The 24,100-nt window shown below is 45.4% G+C and overlaps 1 protein-coding gene across 1 annotated transcript; it reads left to right on the top strand.

The window, feature by feature from the left end:
* The first annotated feature begins 255 nt into the window (after positions 1–255).
* On the top strand, positions 256–22,008 carry LOC118793663 (thrombospondin type-1 domain-containing protein 4-like). Its single transcript, XM_036551892.1, has 12 exons — positions 256–410; positions 9,895–10,084; positions 10,953–11,128; positions 11,717–11,822; positions 13,833–14,045; positions 17,505–17,634; positions 18,694–18,901; positions 19,212–19,385; positions 20,352–20,525; positions 20,801–20,980; positions 21,447–21,591; positions 21,869–22,008. The coding sequence occupies exons 1-12, from the start codon at positions 297–299 to the stop codon at positions 22,006–22,008; spliced, it is 1,950 nt and encodes a 649-aa protein (XP_036407785.1). The 5' UTR covers positions 256–296.
* The last annotated feature ends 2,092 nt before the right edge of the window (positions 22,009–24,100 follow it).

The raw sequence follows: 24,100 nt of genomic DNA, 5'->3' as shown, positions 1-24,100 counted from the left end.
GAGAGAGAAAGAGAGAAAGAGACTAAAGGAGAAAATGAGAGGAGAGAGAGAGGAGAGTGCCAATGAGTCTGTGCTTTTTGTGAAAGGGGGGGTGAGGGAGGGAGTGGGGGGGGGGTAGTTATCAGAAGTGTGAGTGCACGAGGACCACAGACGCACTTCCAGCATCGCCGGATAAAGCCCTTCACAGGGGGAAGAGCTCTCTCCCCCCCAACATACACACACACACACAGACACACAAATCCAGTCACACTCGCCTCTCTCTCTCTCTCTCTCTCTCTCCCTCTCTCTCTCTCTCCATGGCGTCCCCCTGGAAGAGGACAGCCTGTGTGGCCTTCCTCGCTCTCTGCTGCTGCTGCCTGCGCTCTGGAGCTCTTCCCTGGGACACCGTGGCCAAGGGCTCACCTGGTGAGGTAGGGGACCGGACGCCCGCTCTCTCACAGCCGGAGGTCTGCAGCGGCAAGCATCTAAACCCACCTCCTGAGCAGGGACTCCGCATCGGAATGTTTTTCTTTAATATGTTTCATCGGCATATTAATACAAATATGCTGGGATTTAGAGCGAGAGGCTGCAGGATAATAGGCGCTGCAGGGTAAGGCGCTCTCCCAAAAACTCAAGACAGACTGTTATACTGGTTGTAGGATCAGCATGGGGGGGGGGGGGGGGGATGTTGCATTGAGACGCGCTGTCTGACTGGGGCTTTCTGTAGTAATTAAAAATAATGCGAGATCTGGCTCCGTCCCGACCGTAGGCATGCATGGAAAATGCGCTGGCTGTGTAATCCACCGGGTTTGGGAATCCGACAGAGAGTGTTTTTCATTGCGACAGTCTCCGCGCCGGGCATGAGAACGGGGGTTTGGGTCGCGTTTCGAATGTTAGACAACTTGCCCAATCAGCACGGAGACTGGAATTCTACGCCGTTACATCCACAGAGACAGCGATTAGGGGAATGGAATGATTCTAATTTAATTAGAAGCACATAATAGCTAAATTATAGTACTTCACTTGCACTGTTACGGAGTAAGGCATTTTTTGTGCCGAGTGTAATGTTGTTTGGCAGAGGTAGAAAGCCAAGGGGGGTGTTATTTAAAATGTGCGTTTGTGAACCAGCCTTCTCTTGTGAATCTGAACATGGGAATCATATAAGCAGAAAAGAGTGGAGGCACAGACTCCACAGCCGGAGCTGTGTATCCTTAGAATATTGTTAATTTGACTACAGCTCAAGGAAATGGACAAATGACCTTTCATTTACATTTATCAATGCTGTGATTATGTATAATCAACAACAAAAATATACAACAGTTCCATGCATTTTTTTCAGTCAGTGCATGTCTGATGGGAGGAGTGTCTACATGCTACCTTGATGGTGGTGTTGTAATTAGCATCAGTAATGTAGTGCAGTGAAGTCAGGAGACCTGGGAAACCTGTGTTGGAGATGTACTGACTCAGGGAGCTGTCACCTGCTCAGGAGGTAACAATAGGTCACGTGCATGACTGAATTCTAGATCCTGGCTTTTTTAATTGTTTTGCTGCAATCAACGAGTAAAACAGGAAGGATAAAAACATTCAGCAACACTTAAAGGAAAATAAATCTAGCACTGAGATTACCCTGATGAAGGGTTCAGGCTGAAACTATTTTTTTTGTAATAATAATAAAGAAGTTTTTGCTTTTCTTGCCCCCCAAGGGTTTCTGAACCTTATAGACACATTGTGTATTTGTGCATTGGTATTTAGAAAGAATTTGCAGGTGTAAAGATAGTCTTTCTTCTATCTCTTTGTAATGTGCTGTTGTTTACCACTACTGATACAGAGTTACCGGGGTGCTTTGAATCCCTGTGTAGATGACTCTGTTCTTCTCTGGCTTTGCACTCAGACAGACCAATCAGCTATAATCATTCCGGCTTCCTGTCACACAGACGTAGTCACCACGCTGCTAATCTCTGCAATCTCTGCGGTTGTCCTTCCAGTAAGGGCGACTCACATCACATTCTTTTTTTCCTACCATAAAAGCATTCATAATCTATTCTCAAATGCAGAGACAAGCCATAGATAGGACCGGCTGTACTGAACTATACATCCTCAGTTTAACCTCTCCGTCCTTGTTAATGTGGAACAGTGAGAAACACTGATCCATCGTGATTGAATGTTACTGGGAAAGTCGTTACACGTCATATTGTATTAGCAGGAGCTTATGTGACTGAGCCGGCATTGTTGACTGTCAACAGCTTGAAATACCAACAAAATAACACCTAATTATTACGGCTGTATCCTATTACTTGAAATCTTGAGCTTTGTTGAATCTTAGTGTTGCGGTTCGCACATTCTCAAAGACAACCCCCATTGTGAAGAGTGCTGTGAAAAATAAAATCAGATTGACCAATCAACATCACTCAAATGCTGCGATCAACAAGTGCATTGTTGTTCTGCCAGGCGGTTACTCAGTGAGTATGCAACAGAAATGTATTTGTAGAGAAGGAGAGGTGTGTGGAGTTCAGGTGAGTGGCTCAATTTGCCTGGTCTTTGCCATCCTGCTCTGAATGGGCAGTGAGATTTTAATCAGCTCAGAGATCAGGATCAGGAATATCTCCCAAGGACTGAACGCAGAGACCTGGACCCGGTCCCTCATACAGCTGCCTCCTTGTTCTCCTACGCATTCCTCTACATTCCTTGACGTTTTTCTTCTTACGCATGATGATATTAGTGCTTTTTGGGTTTTTATTGCCTTTCTCAACCGTGGTATTTTCAAAGCTCCCTTTCGACACTCATTTGTCATATGTAATGATGCGAGTACATATCTAATAGGGAGGATTATCAGATTAGCTGCCTTATAAAAAGGACAGGAAATTGTGCGAAGGTAGGAATGCTGGGTAGCTGTAAGAATCCATAAGAGACAGGAGGAGAGAAATCATGGCAAACTTTAAGCCTTTCGGCCCTTTGGACCTGGGTAATCCAGTCACATGATGTTCAAGAACCAGCAAAAAAAAGCCTGGCAAACAAAAGATGCCAAGCAAACGGAACACAGCACAGGCCACAGATCTAAATCATAAGTACATTTAGATTGGCGGTACAGACCACCAACAAACTCGATACAAAAGACAGAATTCTAGTTACCTCCAGAAAGCATGCTACGGCGATCAGTCACAGTGCAGTTCTGGATCCAAACTGAACGTCCACTTCAGGGCACTCCTGCCTCGGAATAAAGGAGAGCTGTGTGCCAAATAGTCACTGGCCCCAGTGCCAAATGCTTGACAGAGACCATCAAAGAGAGAGACTGTGCGCTTTGCATTCCTTCCTGGATTGGCAAAGGAGTTCTGGTGCCCAGTTAAGGTGAGGAATAAAGAAAGTCCAGCGTTAAAGCATTCCATTGATGGGACATTAAATTTTGAATCTAATGCATAGATATTGATATCTTGCTATTATATAGAATCTTTTAGAAGAGTGACCTTAAGAATATAATGATGTGCTACAGGCTGATTACATTAATCCAAGAGGTAAATCAAAACACTGGCAGGTTTGGCTGGTAATGGTAACGTAACACATTCCAGATGGTGTCGTAAAAGAGTTCAATTCACAAAATAAGAGGAATGAAACTGAGAAGTAGAGAAAGAAGGAAAAGAAGAAGAGGGAGTCTTTTGAGGAATCTACCATGCTCCAAAACATATACAATAAGGATAAAGCGTATAAAATGAAAGGAATCATTTTTTTTCTTTTGAAGCTTTTGGTCTTAGTCAGACTCAATAAAACACCATAACGATATAAATTTGCCATAAAAATCTGAAAATGAATGACCTACATCGTGTCCATCTGTGAGAGGCACTCGTGGGAAATGTAAAACATCTCTCCAGCTTCAGACCCAGTGAAACATAATGCCAGAAGTACTATTATGGTAGTACACAGTGTCTGCAAAAGAAGTCATTTTGTATTACCCCCACTTAAACTTCTTTGTATGTTTAGTAAGATGTGATTTCTTTCATGTACTGCAGCTGGCTGGTAAAAAATACACACTGTGTCAAAGCTAACAACACTTACTTTAAACTGCAAAACTACAGACAACTGCAGACCAGCCTCTGTTGAAAGGCTTCTTTTCACCACTAGGATTCTGGGATACCTCTGCAGGAATCTGTAGGCTTCTTCTCTGGTCTCCAGGAGATAGGAAAGCAGTGTTACACAAAAAGGTTATACAAATAACACGTGACACTGACTGCTAGTTGAAAAGCAATCCGTTGCAAAGCCTTTTGTGGGTTTTACCATTTCATTTCAGCGTGAATAAGATATTTCTTTGGCCAAAATGTCTGTATGAGTTTTCCCATAGGCACATGCAAAGTCTGGAGTTTGAAGCCTCTAGGTTCAGCTGCAGTAATGACAGTGGCTAACACATTTATCAACACTTATTTCATGTGGTATTTATTTTTCTACAGGCAGATTGTTCTACCTTTGACAGCTACAACTAGACAAATCAATCAAATAATGGCAGTGCATCAGCCTGGCCCAACATAAATACAGTTTATCATGTGGGGCAGACCTCCATGACATTGGTCATAGCTAGAGCAGTACAGAGAGTTAAGGCGCTAACGACACACAAAGCTTCCAATATCCTGTAAAATCACTCCACTTACATTCATTTACATGTAATCAGACACTCTTATCCAGAGCAATGTACCAGATTGCATACAAGAAGGTTAGGCTAAGAGGAGAGACAATGCTAAATCTTAAGTGACACAATCTGGTAGTAGAAGTCATAACATAACCTGTCATTCTGTTAAATGCAATAGTGGATACAAGAGGAATAATAGCTAACGTACAATAGCTAACGTACGGTATTTCAAGATTTGAATGTACTGTATGTTTCTTGGATCCATACAGGTTAGCTTTGAGGTGAAGAATGGCATGATCAGTACCATGGATAAAGTCGATCCATACAGTCACTTCTTGGAAAAGTAATTTTGTGGGGAGATGTTTTGTCACGTTTCACGTACAATGTGAACGAGGAGGAAAACACCTGAAATTCATGCAGGGAACTCGGCCACGTGCCTCTCAGACAAACAAGTTCTTTTAATTGGAGCCTGATTCCTCTGACTGGCTTTACAAAATCAGAGCGTCAAATAAATTGCTTTATTTCAGACACAACAAATAAACAATAAATGAGCCGAAAAGGAAATGTTTGATGCTGCGCCATCCTTGACTTCATTTGTTGGGCAGCAAGGTCTGGCCAGTTACGGTGGGCAGCATTCTTTGATAATTTCACCTCCACCGTGGGACAGCTAACTTCACACATGAGTCAGACTCCCGTTCTCATCATTCACCACTCTGTCTCTGAGCCATCCTGACATCACGCATAGCAATGCTAATGGCTGTGAACTCACGACTCTAGGGCTATGCATTCACTCCCCAAGAAGGGGCTTTTGGACCACAGACCTGACTGATCTACGATTTTTTAAAATGTTTTTCAGCTCCAGGTTTGTGATTCACGGTGAATGAATGCACGGGCCAACCCAAACAAAATGTGACTCATCTTAAGTTCTCACAGGTGTCCGGTGTCGGATTTGGAACAGCGCAGAGTACACTTACACAGTCACCGCCACCTTGGGTGCACTGTGAAATGAGGGGTGACATTTTGCAAATGGCAAAAACCATGTTGAAGCCATTAACTTATGCAAGAGGCAGGTCTGAATACAAGCCTGAAACATATTATCATATTCCACAATATTTCTCAAATGACAGAATGTGTGACAATGTAAATATCAGAGAAATTTGGTCATAGTAATTAAAGCTATCACGGCATAAATGGTATTCTGTAGTATAGATAATTCTGTACTACACATCCTTGGTGGTTTAATGTCTTTCTCAGCTTTTGGTCATCCAAAAACTTCCAAAAAATTCAAGTAAAGAGAGGTTATGATTCTCTAGCAAGGTCCAATCCATTGTATTCTTATGGTAATGAAATAGTGGTTTTATAGGAGGGTATCCTTGTCGCCTCAAGTATTACCACTTACATGCATGAACAATAACAGCTGAAATTGGTTGCCAGGAATGGTCACAAGGAATGGTTTCTTTCCACTGTTTGCCTCTATCAAATGAATACTAAACATCAAGCTCTCCCAAGTTTTTTTTTTTTTTGGTTTTCCCATCAGCCGTTGGCTTGGTTCTGTTTGCCAAGTCCACCCAAAGTATTGTACATTGTGCTGTACTCTACATTGTACTCTAAGTTGGCATCACAGAGAAAGGATGATCATGTCGGGCCATATCGTTCCATTGGGCTGCAATTCTTTTTCTTTTTCTTTTTCTGTCTTGGAGATGGTGGAGTGGAAAACTCCTCCACATCTTGCCCTGTACCTTGCACCCTTCAATTTCTCATTACAAGCAAGTACCACAGACGCAGGTTGTTTGACTTTTAAAAGGTGCAATGACAGAAGCTTGCCCAGAAGTTTGACAAAGAGCAGCTAGTATTCGTGTTATGGGTGTTGTTGGAACAATGCATTAGGACCGACAGAATGAATAGTAATGTTAACCAAGACGTATGCTCCCTCTCACATATGCTTCACAGAGTAATATTCATCCCATTATTTTGCAGAAGGACAATATTTTACCTCATACAATTACAAAAATATCACAACATATAATCTTTAACATACAGTCTGATCAATTACTACCATACAACTTTAATTTCAGCATTAATTATAATTTTTGCTTTCACAATATGTAGTGAAAACTCACCGAGAAACACCGTGGCTTTATAAAAGTGATTTTCCTGACTCTAAATATTCCATTTGTTTACTATGGCAGCTATAGTGGAATGCTGCAGAGCGCTGAGGGCTTTCCAGGTCCTGCGCTGCTCCGTTCTAATTCAGCTCAAAGCGCCAGGACTCAGCTCTCTAATTCCTGGCTAAGGGAGTGAAAGCTGAAGGGGGCGATCTTGTTTTCCATCGCATAAAATTTGCAGCAAATCATTGGCCGTGACATCTGCAGCATGTGAAATGAAGGTGGCTGTCAGCTGAGTCTCAGCTTGTGGGTCGTTGGTCTAGTGGAGTCACAACACAGCATAAAGAGCACAGGTATGATTTTTTTCCAGTCATAACTGACCAATTATACAGCACCAAAAGTCTGGTGAGTTAAAGAGCTACATAACAGCAACTAGACTGAACAATGTCATTTAGACTTGGGGCTTAACCAAGTGGCATGATTGGATATTTCTTGGTCGCTCTGTCAGAACAACTCCAAACTCCAAAGTATGCTTACAATTTTGAGGGAAGACCAGGTTTCTATGATTATTGGTGTTCTTAAGTGTCATTTATTTTGATTATAGAGTTGAAAAACAAAAAAAAATTTGGTGGATATATATTTTTCACAACTTGCTTGGAACCCTCGGGTGTGATGTGGTTAAATACAGACAGTCTACCTTGAAGCCAAAGTGTTTTGGGTGTGAATATTCCTGCCTCAGCAATGTGGCCGTGTTAAGTGTTCTTCCCCTGCACAGGAGTCTGGATTGCTGACATAAATATCCATTCTTTCACACAAATTGCCATTTCACATTTTCTGTTCTCACACAGCTTAAGCAACTAGCCCCACTTTAAAAAATCATCCTGATTATATGTGTTTACGACTTGAGAGAGTGCAGATCCCTGGCATGGTTTCAGCAGAAAGTGAAATTGCACAGTAAGTCTTTCTGTAAGTGTCTGAACCGGGTAGGTAGGATTATGTGTGTTTAATCCCTCTCATAGCTCACTGTATACATTAAAATGTCAAACCACTCTCTGCTGATTCTTCGTGATATGTCTGACCAGAGGATAATCAAGTTGTAATTACAGCCTGGCTCCAGAGTGCAAACTGCCATACACAGTCATTTCGTGAGCTAACACTGGTAGTATTTTCCCCTTTAGGAATACGTTGAGTCACACAGCCCACACACCCTAGCGCAACTCATGGGGAATTCAGGTTGCAAGTGTGTAGTCTCCTGATTGGACGGTCCTGTTCTCCGCATGCCTTGAAGAACCCCAGACCGACTGACTCACAAGTGGGGTCGGTCTGTCCCTGACAGCCGTGGATCGTAAAGAGAGTGCCACCGCATCGTTCAGAGCACACACTGTTTTATAGGCCACAAAAACCAGTGTTTGTGAGTTATGGCTCTCTCGGCTCCTTGATCTTGAGGGAAGGCCTTCAGAGAGCGTTTGATTTGCGGAGTTGTGGTGCGCTTCTGTGTTTCTGTCTGAGCACAGGCATGATGACAGTCGCCGCAGGGCACTTGCCCGAAGGCCCTAATCATTTACTGCCTGTCATGGCACAGACCGCGCCGATCAAGCAGCACATTTCAACAGTGACTGCACAGCAATGGGGCAAAAGGACAGGAACACGAGCACTTGGGCAGAAAGCAGAGGGACATGGAGTTCTAGCAAAGCCACGGAGTTCGAGCAAAGCTTAAATGCAGAGTTGAGGTTTGGGTGGGTGGTGCTGGTTGCTGGAGCTGTATCCGGGACTATAAACGCAGGAAAACTTTGGCACTGAGTATAAGCTGATGGCACGGTACTTTCCAATGCATCCCTCCTACTTTGGACCTGCTGTAGTGGGAGTTTACAGAGAAACTTAAGGCAGAGGAGGGATGTGGAGGAGGGATGTGGAGTAGCAAACGCACAATGCTGGCAGGTTGGTCAGTGTTATTTGTCCTGTGGGGACTAAGGGAATGGGTTCGGGTGAGGTCTTGCCTGCCTATCCACAGTCATAGCCTTCCATTTACCTATTGGACAATGCCCAGCCAGTTCCATTTACTTATTGGGTGACGCCCTTATCAATTTCTGTCTGTCAACTCACCAATTCTGTAACTCACTTGTGTCTCCAAAAGCACCTTTCTTGAGGTTACAACAGCAGGGTTTCACCTACAAATATGTCCTCCATGCCTCCTTTCACTCATAAGTCCTCTACCCCACCCCGCCCCCCACCTCAGTTCAGAGATGGGAATCTGCCATAACCTGAGACGGAGATGGAGGTGATGATTGTCCAGCTCAACACCTCAGTCGCACTTGGCTAATGCCAGACCTCTCAGCAAAGAGACAAGAGACTGACAGAGGGCCTTTCTTTAAATGTGTTTCTGTACAGCTTACAATAAAAATGTATTTTTCATATAGAATCAATGGCTTCAAAGACAGCATTTCTAATAAACACAGGGAAAATGTCACGAATCTGTCCATTTAAAGCTGTTCCATCCAACGGGCTCAGTACACTTCACCCTCTTGTCTAGCCATAGGTGCAGCAATTCCAGTATTTTTAGTTTGTTTAGATGGGTGCGGTGAGAAGGATTGTGAGATTGCTGGACACAACTGTAGAGCATGGAGTACTAGCTGGGGCCAAAAGGGGGAAGCTATTCGATGGTGAAAAAACATCCCTGTCACATTGTGTGCCAGCTCCTGGAGATTAATATCAAAATATAGTAGTTTTCTGAGAAAAGGAAATGCAGACAGAGCACAAGAAGTAGTTCGTTGTATGGAAGAAGTGGGAGAAAGAGCATACTGAGAGAGAGGGGGAGAGGAAGAGAGGGAAGAAAACAGAGGGAAGAACCAACTCCTAGATTTCGGCTCTGACAGAACTCTGTCAAGCTCTATGTGTGACTGTTATTCCCTCTCTAAAACCCTAAACTGCTACATTTTACCAAAGTATTCTGGGAAGAGATTAATCAGCTATAACATCTGTTCATTTTAATTGGCACATACCAATAAGAGTGAGTACTGCTGAGTGCAGGTGTTGTCGGTTTATTAATAGCATGGGAAACTCAAGGTACAAAGCATTGATATTTGTGGTCCTTTCATATAACCTCTGAAAGAAATTAATTGCCAGTTGCCACATTGCTAGCCTTTCTCCAGCCTTTTGCTGAGTGTGTGTGCTCACGTGGTGTGTCTGTGTGTTCCTCAGGACTCGGGGTGTGAGGGGCACCAGGTGGACGCCTGTGGAGTGTGCGAGGGTGATGGCTCGTCCTGTGAGGTGGTCAGTGGGACGTTCTCACGCTCCACGCTATCCGTGGGGTACCACAAAATCCTGGAGATTCCCGTCGGGGCCAAAAACATCAAGATACAGGAGCTCACCAAGAGCAGGAACTACCTGGGTAGGAGAAGCTCTGGAGACTTGTCCCCTACTTCCTACTTCCTTTTTCAACTAGCTTCCTCTTCCTGTACACTGATATATGGGCTGGCCTAAAGGCATCATGAGAAATGTTTGATGGATATTCTGTTTCTTTCAACAGTAACAATGACAAACATACTATCATATATCATCACTGGATACTCTAGGCAGTGCTCATATTTTATATGAAATACAAAGCATTGTGATACAAGTGACAGTAATTTGCTGAATGTGTAAGATATAGTTATATGTAAGAGATATTTGTTGAATATGTAAGATATATAAGATATATATGTACGATATATAAATCTGCCTGTTTGAGGCTTTTGTCTTGCTGTGTGTGTGGTAAGTCATAAGAATCCCCTCTCCTATGATTTGTTTTCAAATTCTTTTTTCTGTTTTCAGTCTCAGACTGGATATACATTAACATTGACAGTTAAAAGAATGTGGTGGTGTTGTACATGCTTGATAAATAATTATAACTGCATTGCAGATTATTAAAAGGATATATAGAGAGCATAGCAACAGTTCACACTGTAACATTGTGTGGATTCCCAGTCCAGCCACCTTTTCCTTCTCTTTCCTTCTCTTTAATAATACATTCACATTCACTACATTAAGTGCATTTAAAAGTATATAATTCATGTAGAATGATTAATGTATAATGATGCTTTATTACACATTCATAACTGAGCTATATCCTAAGCTTATATTCTTTTTAAGCTGAGCATAAGTGAATAACAGTACAGTGCAATAGATGGGAACATTGAAAGGTCAGGCAGTTTGCTATGAAGCAGCTCACTATCCATACTTTTGTGTGCACTCTGACCCAATGTCTGTGCGCCTCTCAGCGATCCTCACCCGAGATGGCGAGTCCGTCATCAGCGGGAGCTGGGCCATCGACCGGCCTGGCGTCTTCTTCGCCGCCGGGACCCAGCTGACGTACCGCCGGCCCAACGAGATCCGCAGCCGGGCCGGGGAGTCCATCGCCGCCCCGGGCCCCACCACCCAGGAGCTGCACGTCTATGTGAGTCCCTCCACCCCGCGGCTGAACAATCGGGGCCTTGTCAGAGCGAGGCACGGGGCCGAACGGCCCTCCCACACAGCAGGCCGCAGGTCACTGAAGCGCTGAGCTGGGTAATCCAGGGGCCTGGGCAAAGACGCTTTTCTCAATATGTATGTGGATTAAGACAAGCCAAAAAAATTGGAAGGTATTTTTACACTGTGATTTTCTGTAACTTCTTTAGAGTGGTTGGGAATTGTCTCTCTTGGGCCACACCTGAACACATAAGTGAAATAGTTTGTATCAGCACAAACTTTTCTGACACTTGTCTGGATAGTTCAGAAGGCACTGTGGAGCATTTTTGTAGCTGTAATGGACTCCCATTAGAACCCCCTGATCACAGATTCAGGATCATCGCACTGAATCTTAATGAAGACCTACTGGCTCGGTCATTCAACCCAACCAAATTTAACCCTTTTGTTACAGTGTCCATCAGGTGCTGCATCAGTACCGACTGCAGTGTGCCTGAGGCCGTTCACTGCGAAGACAAGCTTGATGAAGCTTGAGGAATTCTGATTGGTTAGAGAGTAATGTACTTTTCTCCCACTCCAGGTGATCTACCAGCAGCCTGACCCCAGCGTGTCGTACCAGTACATCCTCCCCCGAGTGACTACCCACAATTCCCAGCCAGCCCCGCCCTCTCACATCCTACCCCTGGGTAAGCATGGCGTCTATCAGTCATTTACCCAGCCAGCTACACCACAAGCCAAAATCAGCCATCATCTTGTTAGAGCACACAGGCTTTTTGCCAAGATACAAACCCAAGCAAAAATGTCCCCACCGTTACAGGATTTGTGAATAAGTTGCTAAGAGCCAATCTGAGGAGAGCTGTAATTTGTCTCAGTCGGCCAAAATGTTTGTTCCAAGTGCAGGCTGAGTCCTACAGCTCAGGCTTGATCCCCTCCGTGTCATTAGCCAATGATGACAAGACCCCACAGCAACTGTGTGCTGAGGGACTGGTAGTGTGAAAAATAGCCATTGGCGCGTATCCCAGTATATCAGAGGACTTGATTCGCTTCAGCTCTCCTGTGTGAGCACAGAGAGTGTACAGTGAGGGTGGGCCTAGAGTATAATCTGAGACTCCAAAATTGGGTGAAAGAGGGGGAACAGCATTGAAAAATTATATTTAGTTTGGCTATTTTTAATACAGTATGATATTACATCCACATTTCATACAGTGCGATATTGCATCCATGTTTGGTTCAGTACAATATTACATCCATATTTGGTTTGGTATGGTATTACATTGACGTTAGGTTTAGGATGATATTACATCTATGCTTAATCCAAGACTGTCAACCAAAACACTCCATTCAACAGAAACAGAAACTGTATTGAGCAAGACGCATTTGAAAGCTGAGAGGACATAGCTTTCATTTGATCGTACCCTCACTGGAAAAGCCTAACCACTAATAGCTGTTGTGTCTGCATGTTTCTGTCAGGGTGAAATACTGCAGATGTGTGTGGGGTGAGAGGAAGGTGGGTAGGCTGAGATGAGGCACTAATCATGCTTTAGGCTATAGGCTGTGAATCTGAACTGGTGTGCTGATGTTAAAGTCGTCTGATCGGCCACTGATGCCACTGACTGTACCCACTTCAGCCCATCCACAGTAGATAAAGATCAGTGAATCTGCATGAGGCTGCATTGACAGGCACTCTGTCTCTGGTTCTCTGGATTTAATCCCCAGAATGCACTAGGTAAGAGGATGTGAACGTGAACAAATGCACAGCGTGTATACTCTGGAGTAGAGGGTGCGAACACCCTGTGCTAATCACTCCATTTTTGCTGTGACAATGAAAGTAACTCTAGTACAGTGCAGCAAAAATGGAGTGATTAGCACAGGGTGTTCGCACCCTCTACTCCAGAGTATACACGCTGTGCATTTGTTCACGTTCACATCCTCTTACATTTTTGCTGCACTGTACTAGAGTTACTCCCTCTCACCGCTCAGCTTGTTATCGAGTTTAAACACATGATGACATGGCAGCCTAAGTGTGTGCATATGTGTGCGTGTGTGCGTGCTCATGTGCCGAGCTGTTCCAATTACCCAGAGAGAGGGGCAAAGCCAACATCTGCTGCTGACATCTGTCTGAAACTTATGGGTGAAAAAAGGTGCAGGACACCACAATGAAATTTACTGAGTGAAAGCTGCTGGACTTGCATGAGAAAGAAGAGCTTGTTTCCTGCATCAGCTCATGTGCGTTTCTTTGCTGGACTTTATTAGGAGCAGGTTCCATCTGTCAATGCTCAGCTTTTAGCAGTACTCTATTCCGACCTTCACGCTAAGGTTGAGGACACCCCCGCGGAGGACGGCTTGTCCTTGAATCGACCTGACCGCGCTCTGACCGCGACCGCAACTTTCCCAACCAGCTGGCTCCCTCCACGCCGCGGCGCAAAACAAGCGACAGAGCACACGGCCCGCTAAAGACCGCGGCGCAACAGCGCGGGGGGAAACTGATACGAAACATTACCGAAATGCTCGCTGAACCAGAGGACAGCGGAACGCGGGGATTCATTTGCGAAGGAGCGGTCCCTGGCGCGCGGGAAGGGGCCAAAGCGATTCCATATGGCTGACCGCCTCTTTCCCGCGTCTTTCCCTCTTTCCAGTGGTGTCTTTCCACCACTTTCTGGTCGTTCACTGCCGTTCTTGTGTCCCTCTCTCTTCAGGGGAAACGATGGGGCTGCACACCATCGAAGGGGAGGGCTTTTCTCTGCTGGACAACAACGGCAACGAGAACTCCCATCCCAACCAGGTCCCCTCCGACCCCCTCCTCTCACCCACCACCGAGAGCCCAGGGGCCCAGGTCGGTCCTGAGCAGCTCTCTCCCTACGGCTGGAAACGCACCGGGAGCACGCTCTGCAGCGCCACCTGTGGAACAGGTGAGAAATGTTTTTTTTTTCCTTCAGTTGGGAGCCACAGTAATTAAAAGGCTGTAACATGCAAGTGACCTAATATGTTAAATATGTATAACCTCATTTGGCATGTTTATTAGCCTTGATACCCATAGATATTGATGGTAACTGAGCAATAATGATGTTGCGTGTTCGGGTCCTCGGAGAGGTTTAGACCCTCTAGCATCGAAAGTCATTAGTGTAGCGCAGCACACGTCATTGTGTATGCCCATGACAACATTGAAAGTGATGGATAGAGTCAGAGAGCGACTCAAGATAATGAAACTCAGACGCTCCAATTCATTCGGGGGGTTTTGAAATGACTTTTTTTTATTTAATCATGAGACGGCGGTTTAACGCAAACCTGCTGCTTGCCTTTGGATGTGGCCGTGTCCTGCGGATTGCACACAAACGCAAGGAGTGGAGTGGAGGTGGGGGGGGGGTGTTCAGGGAGAGATTTTGAGGAAAGAATGCACAGACTGAGTGTTTTATCGCCGTCCCATGTCAATACTCCCCGCTGTGGTTGGCCTGTCTGAGAGAGAGCTCGGCAGCGCTTCCCCCGGCCGGGTGGAGCTCGACGGCAGCGTTGTCCCCGGTGTGTGCTTCGGCAAGGAAAGGCCCGCTTTTTTATAGGCACATGTTGGAAGGTCTTGAGTTGCAGTCTTGGGGACAGGAAGCGTGGAGTCTGGGGTAGAATGATGCGGCAGTCAGTTATCCTGAACTCAAGATATGAATCTGGACAGGCCTGAGTTGTCTGGGGGCACAGAACCGCATCACAACCCGGAAACTAATTATAACCGGTTATGATTCTATGTCTATATCATTAATGTGATAAATATCTCATCCACTGTTGGAGATATTTCACATTCCCATGGATACAGTTATGTTCTGTTGTGCTGAAAGTCGCTCTGGATAAGAGCATCTGCTAAGTGCAATATATTGTAATATAATATATAATATTGTAATGTAATATATTGCGCCTTACATAGCTGTTACAACTGAGAATCGGTGAAGAGGAAGATATGGTGGTGCCTTAAAACAATGCTTGTGGCATTCTAGAGTCAAAGCTAATGAGCACCTCTAAAGTGGTAGTGCTGTAAGAGGTGTTGAAAGGTGAGTGAGACCATGATAACATGATAATCTTTGATGAAAAGACCAGGAGCTCTTAGCCAATCAGAGACAAGCAGGTGCTTCAGCTACCCAACACATTGTTACATCGAAAAGTTGATGATGCCTGTGCTGACTCTGACACTAACCTGATGTGAATGTGATGTAGCACATTACTTTACCTCAGTGTTGGAAATTACTGTAGAGTATGACCAGTGTACGTCTGATGCATAGCTTTGTTAACAGTTAAATGTTCCTGGGCTTGTGTCTGCAGGGATATCCAGCTACACCAGCTAATAGGAAACAGCCAGTTTCGCACACAAACACACACACATTCCCCAACAACTTACTTGTCAAGCAACAAATACGTGTAGCATCAACATCACATTGTTTTTAATTAGTGGACCATGAGCGCAGCCAAGACTGTGTCAGTTATACATTAAGAAAAGGTCAGCCTTACTTACTGGGTGAGCAATGATGTAAAAATACAGCAATAAGTTATGCCTTGCCCCCCACATCGCTTATCTTGCCCCATCTGGCGACATTTTATTTATTCAGATATAAAACTTTTATCGACATTTGAGTCATTTGCAGCACATTCCACCATACAGTCTTTGGATCTCAGGTTTGTTTCGCAACCTCCTGCTTTTTTCCAAACTTTGGTCCATAAGGTGCACTGAGATCAGCAGAGCTCTGCTGGGGTGGGGGTCAGAGTCTCTCTAGGCGCTGCAGTCTGGGGTCAGATCTATTCCCTGGCTGTGACCACCATTGAACTGATGAGATTTTTCATGAATGTGCCAGACGCCATTGATACCTTGAGTTGCCAAAACGCACCTCCTTGTCACCTGAAAACCTCAGATTAGTGGGTCCCTCAAACTTTGGGACAGCTTCTTAAATCGAATAAAAACATGGTATAGCGCAATTAAACTAATTTAAGCCAATATCAGGTTGTCAGGAAATGTGCCTTATATATGTTCCCGTGATACATAGTCCCATTCATGTGCGTATATTGAGGTGTACCTGCATGGTTAAGGCTAAGTGTCACTTTTTCATCATGCCCATAACTACACATTTCCATGGACCTCTGTTTGCAAACCACTGTTACATAAGATACATATGCTCAATCAGCTAAATCCAGCATTCTGTCACATGACAATGAATACAGCTGGAGTACAGCTGGATCCAAACTGAAAACTGTTTCTGGTGCATTGCTGAATAGGAACATTTTACAAGGCCCACTCTGTCACAGGCCTGAAAGACCGGGTGATTGTAACTCTTCGATGCTTTACACTTATGTAATAATACATTGTGTGCGTGGAAAAGAAAACCAAGAACCTTCGCTGACTCAGGAGGGCTAGAGACATGAGAAGGACCTGAGCCAGCGCAAGTCTGCCACAACAATAAAGCTGGTTGTTGAAAATGGAAAACCTTTACAAGATGGGATTATTGTACGTATTTTGGAATCGAAACTTGGCTTTCCATAATTAGCGAAACACAAGATAATGGAAAACAGAGAACTGCGGACAGCTAATGATAAACAAATCACTCCGGAGTACATGATCAAATCCGAAAGGGCTACAGTTTGCGAGGGGGAAAAATACATCACGAAAACGATAAGCAAAAAAAAAAAAAAAATTTGGACGAGTTGCATGTTTTGGTGGGAGGGGACCAATATGGTTCTGATTGACTTCAGAGCAGACAGAGAAATTTAGATTTCTTGGGCGCAGAATCACAGAGAGTCCCTCTTTCTGGCATACCTCCATCCCCCCAGCAAGGAACAAAGCTCTGGCCGAAATCCCGCCGCTGAAAGACGGCGACCATCAAAGACCCTCATTCTCGGCACTGTGGAAAGGGGAAGAAAACAGCAGGGATGCACCTAGGTTGTTTCTCTGAAAAATGAGGCGCTCGTTCACCTGCTGTTCAGTCATGTGTATATCAATAGGAGCTTGAAATCAATTTTATTGCTCTCTTACACAACAAGATTGACAATGAAACTCAGGGGAAGTGTTTGGTTGTGTGTACAGAACACCCACTTGGTAAAAGGCTTATTTATGAGTGCTGTAAAGTGTTTTGCGCTGGTTTAGAGGTGGCCTATGTCGCGTAGACGTGAAAGAAGTGTTGAAGAATGTCTTCTGCATTGCATGAAGTTACAACATCCATACTGTGGCACATGCTTTATGTTGTTTTTATTACAAACATCTGAGCTGTTAGGCGTCTGGATCGCCACACAGGTCACAGTCACTTAAACTCCCCTAGCTGGTTTCTGTCCTAGAAAAGGAGGCCTGGTCCAGTCAGCAACCATGCAGTGATGTCACAGCTCCCTCCCTCTGTGATTGGTAGGCAGACATCAGAGTGTGTTCAGCTGCGTGGAGCTCGAGACCAGCGTTCCAGTCCCAGACAGCCTCTGTGAGCACACTCAGAGACCTGTACCTCAGGAAGAGGATTGCAACACTCAGCTGTGCCCCGCCTTGTAGGTTCCCAAACCCTCTTGTCCTCAACTAAAACCACATCCTCCTAGTGAGGCAAAACAACACAACAAGTCTGCTTACCATCACAGGGTCAGGCCCTTGAGATGGAGAGGCCACTGGGGCTCTGGAACTATTTTAGCTGGTTAAAATGTAATAATCAATGCCAAATTAAATGTAGCAAACTATTTCATGCCTCAAATCACACAAGTTAATTTCTATTTCTAATAATCTTATAGAATTCTTTTGAAAATGAAAGTACAAATTGAACTCCAAGCTGACTTGACTCCAGGTGCATTGCAGAAATGCATTTCCAGGTGTGATAGTTATTGCTTTACACACAAATGTATTACTGCTTTGTATTCCTTCTGTTGAATGCGTGTTACATGCTTGAATCAATATGGTTGTAGGTGGTCTAAATGGGTCACTTACATTTAAATCCTCAGGTAGATAACTGGCTTGTCAGCTGAGGTAACTAGGTAATTAGGTAACATGTTGGGAAAGATGGCTAGCAATCTAGATGCTGGTTAATTGACAAAGCCAGCCAGCTGGCTAGTCAGGTGTTAGCTGAGTACATAGACGAGCCGAGTGGATCTTAACTGAGATTATGGATTGCATGCTGGGTACGTTTTATATAATTTGGTAATTGGACACAATGCAGTTGTTACTTGCAACATCAAAATGCACACAACAAACACACAAAGTTTGACCCTGGATTCGGTGTATTCTAACGCTCAACAGAGCAGGAAGATGGCATAACTGCAGTTACATATTTAATCTGTTAATTAATTCACTTAATTTTTATAAAGGTGTGTAGCAATGCTGCTACTACCAAATATTTCGTTATTAGGCCAAATATGGTGCGAATCAGCTCATTTAGTATCCTTGACATGTCAGTAAATCCATCAATTGCACGTGCTTGTGGAGTTATATCTAAATAAATGTATAAAATCAGATGGAACAGGATGGAAAGGTAGATTGCAGGGGTTGTCTGGCTGTCGCTGTGTGCCCATGTGGTTTGTTGGCTCATGCTGTATCCTGCCCCCCCCCCCCGCCCCCCGCAGCTGGGACGTGGGCGAGTGGTCCGAATGCAGCAAGTCCTGCGGCCCCGGGACCCAGCACCGGCAGGTCCTGTGCCGGCAGCCGCTGGCGAACGGCAGCGTCGTCCCGGCGGGGCCCAGGCGCTGCCGGCACCTCGAGCAGCCCGAGACCAGCGCCTCCTGCCAGCTGAAGATCTGCAGTGAGTGGCAAATCCGCTCTGAGTGGACCTCGGTTTGTATTCGGCAGGAACCCTCGGAAACAAATCAACACAAGCACGCACACCACAGCACCAGATTTAACAGCAGGGGGAGTCCCAGTACACGTCACTCTGAGACCAGTTAGCACCCTTACATGTCTCTTATGTGTCTCCGATGTTCTGACAGCTACAGTAGTTATAGCTCTGGGCTACCCCAGGTAACATTGTGACACCGCGTTAAACAGTCACTGTGTCCTTGTGTGATGACATTTTTGTGGATCGTGTTATATTTGTTCACACGCATCTCTCATCTCCCTGACTCTCCCCCCCCCATCACACCCTCAGTGCTCTGTGCCGTGCGGGGTCGGCCAGAGTGTGCGGGACGTCAAGTGCGTGGACAACCTGGGGGACGTGGTCCCGGACGAGGACTGCAATATGAAGCTGCGTCCCGAGGACCTGCGGAACTGCGACATGGGGCCCTGCGCCCGCAGCTGGTTCTTCACCCACTGGAGTGACAGGGTGAGGCGGGGGGGCGGGGGGGGGTTTAGACTCTGGAGGGGTGGGGGGCTGATCCCCAGGGGTCAATCGAGTCGTGAATTTTGGCTCACTGTCTGTCACAATTTCACAAATTCAAAAACAGTTTGTTGGACTCACCAGTTACCTAAATTGACTATGATTTTTTTTTCTTTGCAAAGGAAGATGGGATCATATTTATTTGTAAAAAAGTTAAGGTCAGATGCTGAAATAAGGGGTTTTGAGCATGGCAAAATGCAGGGACTGTTAATATCATTACTGTGTGGTTTTGATGTCATCAGGGCTTGGCACAATACAGCAACTGTTTCTCTGATTAGGGGTATGTTTGTGTTGCTCTCAGAGCTTGGTGCATTGTGGGAACTGTTATTGTGGTATGGTTTTGATGTTATCAGATCTCGCCGCGAAGTGGGGACTTTAACCGTGATGAAAGGTTTGTGCTGTTGGCGTCAGAGCTTGGCTCAGCGCGAGAGGCCGTTACTGTGATTACAGCACAGTTTTGATGTTGTGAGAGCCTGGCACTGTGCAGGGGCTGTTATCGTGATTAAGGGCGCGCTTAAACCCCATTGAGGTCAGGACAGCAGAATCACTGGCCATCTTCTGATGCAGACTGAAGACCCACCTCTTCAGACTGCATCTCCGTTCCACCTCAATCCCCGCCTCCTAACACCTGCTACTTGTATTACTTGCTGTTTATTTTACATGTAGTATTGTGATGTGTTTTGGATTCTGTGATCTAGTGACTGATGTATGGTACTATACTTGGCTTGCCTTGTCTATAGTGTAATGGTGTTGTGCTCACACTCACTGCCCTGGGAGTGTTGTTAGCCTGGTCTGACACTGTCGCTCATTCAGCTTGAATGGATACGCTTATGTTCCATTGCGCCGGAAGTCGCTCAGGATAAAAGCATCTGCTCTTGAATGTAATGTAATGTACGCTTGCACCGTTGCCAGTGCTCGGCCGAGTGCGGGGAGGGCATCCGGAGCCGGACGGTGGTGTGCCTGATGAACCACATCAGCAGCCTGCCCCTGGAGGGCTGCGGGGACGAGAGGCCGGACGACCGCATGCCGTGTGACCTCGGCCCCTGCCAACACAAGCCGGACTGGTACACCGGGCCCTGGGGGCAGGTCAGAGCAAAGCACCGCAAAGCCAGTGTGCCCTCCACACACAAGACCGCGTGCATTATGTGTTACATGCATACACATCATCAGTGCATTTCTCATCTATTCTGTGTTTTAATTCAAAAGCCTAGTGATCTGTAGTACTTTGTCCTCATATGCTGCACACACATTGAGCTCGAGCCCCCATTCCTGGGCTTGAAAGTGGCAATGCCAGCACCGATCAGTCGGGTGAGGTCCAGAGCTACTCTCCCCAGTGGCGCCCCCTGTCGTGTCTCCCCCAGTGCTCCTCCGAGTGCAGCACCGGAACCCAGAGCCGCAGCGTGGTCTGCCTGCTGCACAGCAACGGCAGCTTCGAGGTGGCCCCGCCCTCCGACTGCGCCCACCTGCCCCGCCCAGCCGACACTCAGCAGTGCCACCTCAAAAGGTGCGGCGCCAAGTGGTACGTCACGGAGTGGAGCTCGGTGAGTACCCGACCCTCAGACAGCAGCTCTGATAGCACTAAAGCTGTTTACAATGTGTTTTTATCACGGCCTGCTGCAGGGATTGCCCCAGTCAAATAGGACCCATTAGTTCTATTTTATTAATCTTATGCAGAGTTGGGATATTTTGGTTCTGGATAGCTAGAGTCCTGCAGGGTTTTAGTCACTTTTAAACAAGCAATTAATTTACCACTCACCTGGAATTTCAGGCAAGGTGACCTATATTCAGATGACTTTAATCTATTAAAAGGAATAGGAGAGCCAGCAGAGCCTAAGGCCTATTAGACCTGCACAGACCTGCATACCCTGCACAGTAACGTCAACTAGTGAGTGCTCTTTAATGAAAAGCTTAAGGAAGGTCATTCAGTCCAAGGTTGAGACAGCTAATGAATGGAGTCAAAACAAAAGAGCATCAATCAGAACATATCGGCCACCACGCCTTTCGCAGTGCTCGCGCTCCTGCGAAGGGGGGTACCAGGTTCGAGAGGTGCGCTGCCTGGCGGACGACATGACGGAGAGCAGGGGCTGCGACCCCTTCCTCATGCCGGAGGACCGGGAGGAGTGCAACACGCAGCCCTGCGTCCCGGAAATCGGTACGCCGCAGGTTTAACGAATCACACACTTTCACAATGCCATAAGTGCTTTATTACACCGTAAGTGCATCTGCTTTCCGTTTCCTATTAAATACACTTGCAGTTTTCAAGAACTGTATCGCTGTTATCATTAAGTGAAAAATGCTTAGGGAGAAGACAGCGCTCAAGTGTTGTTAAGTTTCAAACTGCTACATCGGTAAGATGGCAGTTGTTTAGAAATTTGCATTTGAAATGAAAACGATACCCCAGTATTGACTGGTGTTTTTTGGTCTCCCAGATGAGAGCTGCCAGGACATGTACTACAACTGCAATGTGGTGGTGCAGGCCAGCCTGTGCGTGTACTCCTACTACAGGACGGCCTGCTGCGCCTCCTGCAGGCGGGTCAGCGGGAGGGAGGGCGGGCTCCCCAGGAGGTGACTCCGCCCCCACTCAGGGGAGGGGGAGGGGAAATGCACCCCGCTTTTCTCACAAGGACCTTCCATCACAGCGAACGAGGAAAGGCTCGGATCTGTTCTGTGAGCGTCTGTCTTTTTTTCATGTGCCTTTTGAGAAGACGCAATTTAACGGAAAATTCACAAACACACACACACACACACACACACCCATGAGTTCCTGAATGTTGTTTATTCTTTGCCACCGTACTTTTTCGGCAATTCAGCGAATGTCTGCTTCATATTCACTCCGCAGGACTGTCAGTAACTTCCTCTGTTCACTTTATGGAATTCTGGGTATTTAATTTTGTGTGAGGCCATCTTTCCTGAACCTATCCTGTCGTTTATATTGCAAATATCACGCGACCCAATTTTCATTTAATAGTGATTTTTACAGGAAATTCAGACTTTTTTTAAACAGCATTTTTTGTACAGATTTTAAACTTCGTTTTGTATCACTTATGAATATGTTTGATTTTCACAGGTTAAATAAAAGAATAACATGTTAACATTGGGGAGATAATGGGAATCCACATTACAAAATCTTAAGGTACACCGGTTATGATGACAGCCATCATAGTACTGAGGGAGTATTGAACCAGAGTATTGATTGGTTGCACCTGCTGTGTGCTGCTTCTGTGCTGTTGCCATCTTGTTAATTACCACCTGAAATGTCATTGCTCACATAAACATTTTACCCCAGACTTAGCTTTAATAACAGCTACTATGAATTTGCAACGATTATTGCTGAAATTCAGTGCCTGCAGTCTGAAGTCATTACAATTACAATACATTACAGTGCAACTCAGTTAAGATCTGGTAACGTGCCGGGCGCCACTGCCTTTGCAAACGGCTGTGAGCTGTAGGTCGGTCTCTCTCAGAGCTGGGTTCCGTGAGCTGAGCCGTGGGACGACACAAGGACATACCGGCAACAAGACTGCAAGCATCATGGACACAACGCACATCGGACAGAGGCAGAAGAGGAGATTCGCCAAGAATGAGCATTTATTTGATCCATCTACAGAGGCCTAGCCGTTACGTGTTGTGGAAAGATAGCCAGGCGCCGTCGTGGAAATGGAACGCAATTATTATTATTTTTTTTTTACATCCTGGAGTTCTGTACATAGAAACCTCTTAAATAGGCCAGGGAGAGAACAGTAAGCTTAGTAATATGGAAAACATTCATAGCTACATTCAGAGGTGGTGGCACACGTGACGACTCCTCAAATCAAGAACTTGTATGGCGTGTCCTCTCCCGTTTCAGTGATCCCACAGTAGCCCCCCTGTACACTGTGCAAGGTACACTTGCAATTGTCAAGAACTGTACTGTGCATAAGATGTTAAATAGCTAGCTTGCTAGCGAGTGAACTTCATAGATCATGATTTTCCAAATGGCACTGCAGATATGACAGCTACCTAGACATGTGCTATAACTTGTAGTCAGCCAAATGTTAGTGTTGTTTTGTTCATTATGTTCACTCTGAAGGAAAAAGCTATTCAAGACTGAGTGGGGAGTTTCAAGGTTTCACATTCAGTTGTTCAAAGACAAAAAACCACAAGCATTACAACAGATCATAAACATGAAAACATCCACACAAGCCTTCAGTATAATATCCATGTTTTACTATGACATTAAAAGCAGACCTTTTTTTTTTTATCACATGTTCAATTTGAGCACAAAACTGTCAGCCGAAAGGACCAAAGGCCAGAAGACCCTGACCTATCGATTCCCAAGACACAGACTAGAAATGATTGGATTCAGGCTTTATTTGCTGAGGCTCAGAAAAGCCTGGGGATGGAGCCATCGAGAGCAGGGTTTTTGAACATGACAGAGTCAAGACCCAGCCTCAGCTACGGTTCCCTCCACATTCATTTCTATTCACGTGTTCTCCGAAACGCCACACCATCATCACATCACCGATAAATGAATACAAGCTGCTGCCATTCGTGCTTGTTTAATATATTTTACGACAGCATTTTGAGACAGGTTCAGGAGTCCAGGAACCGACTGGGAATATATGTTCCACAAGACGCAAAGTTCTCAACAGGCTTCCAAAAAAAAAGAAACGAGCAATGTT

Source organism: Megalops cyprinoides, chromosome 18 (genome assembly GCF_013368585.1).
Source record: "Megalops cyprinoides isolate fMegCyp1 chromosome 18, fMegCyp1.pri, whole genome shotgun sequence".
NCBI classification, from domain to species: domain Eukaryota; kingdom Metazoa; phylum Chordata; class Actinopteri; order Elopiformes; family Megalopidae; genus Megalops; species Megalops cyprinoides.
Note: the sequence above shows the minus strand (reverse complement) of the source record. Positions and strands in the feature narration are given on the sequence as shown.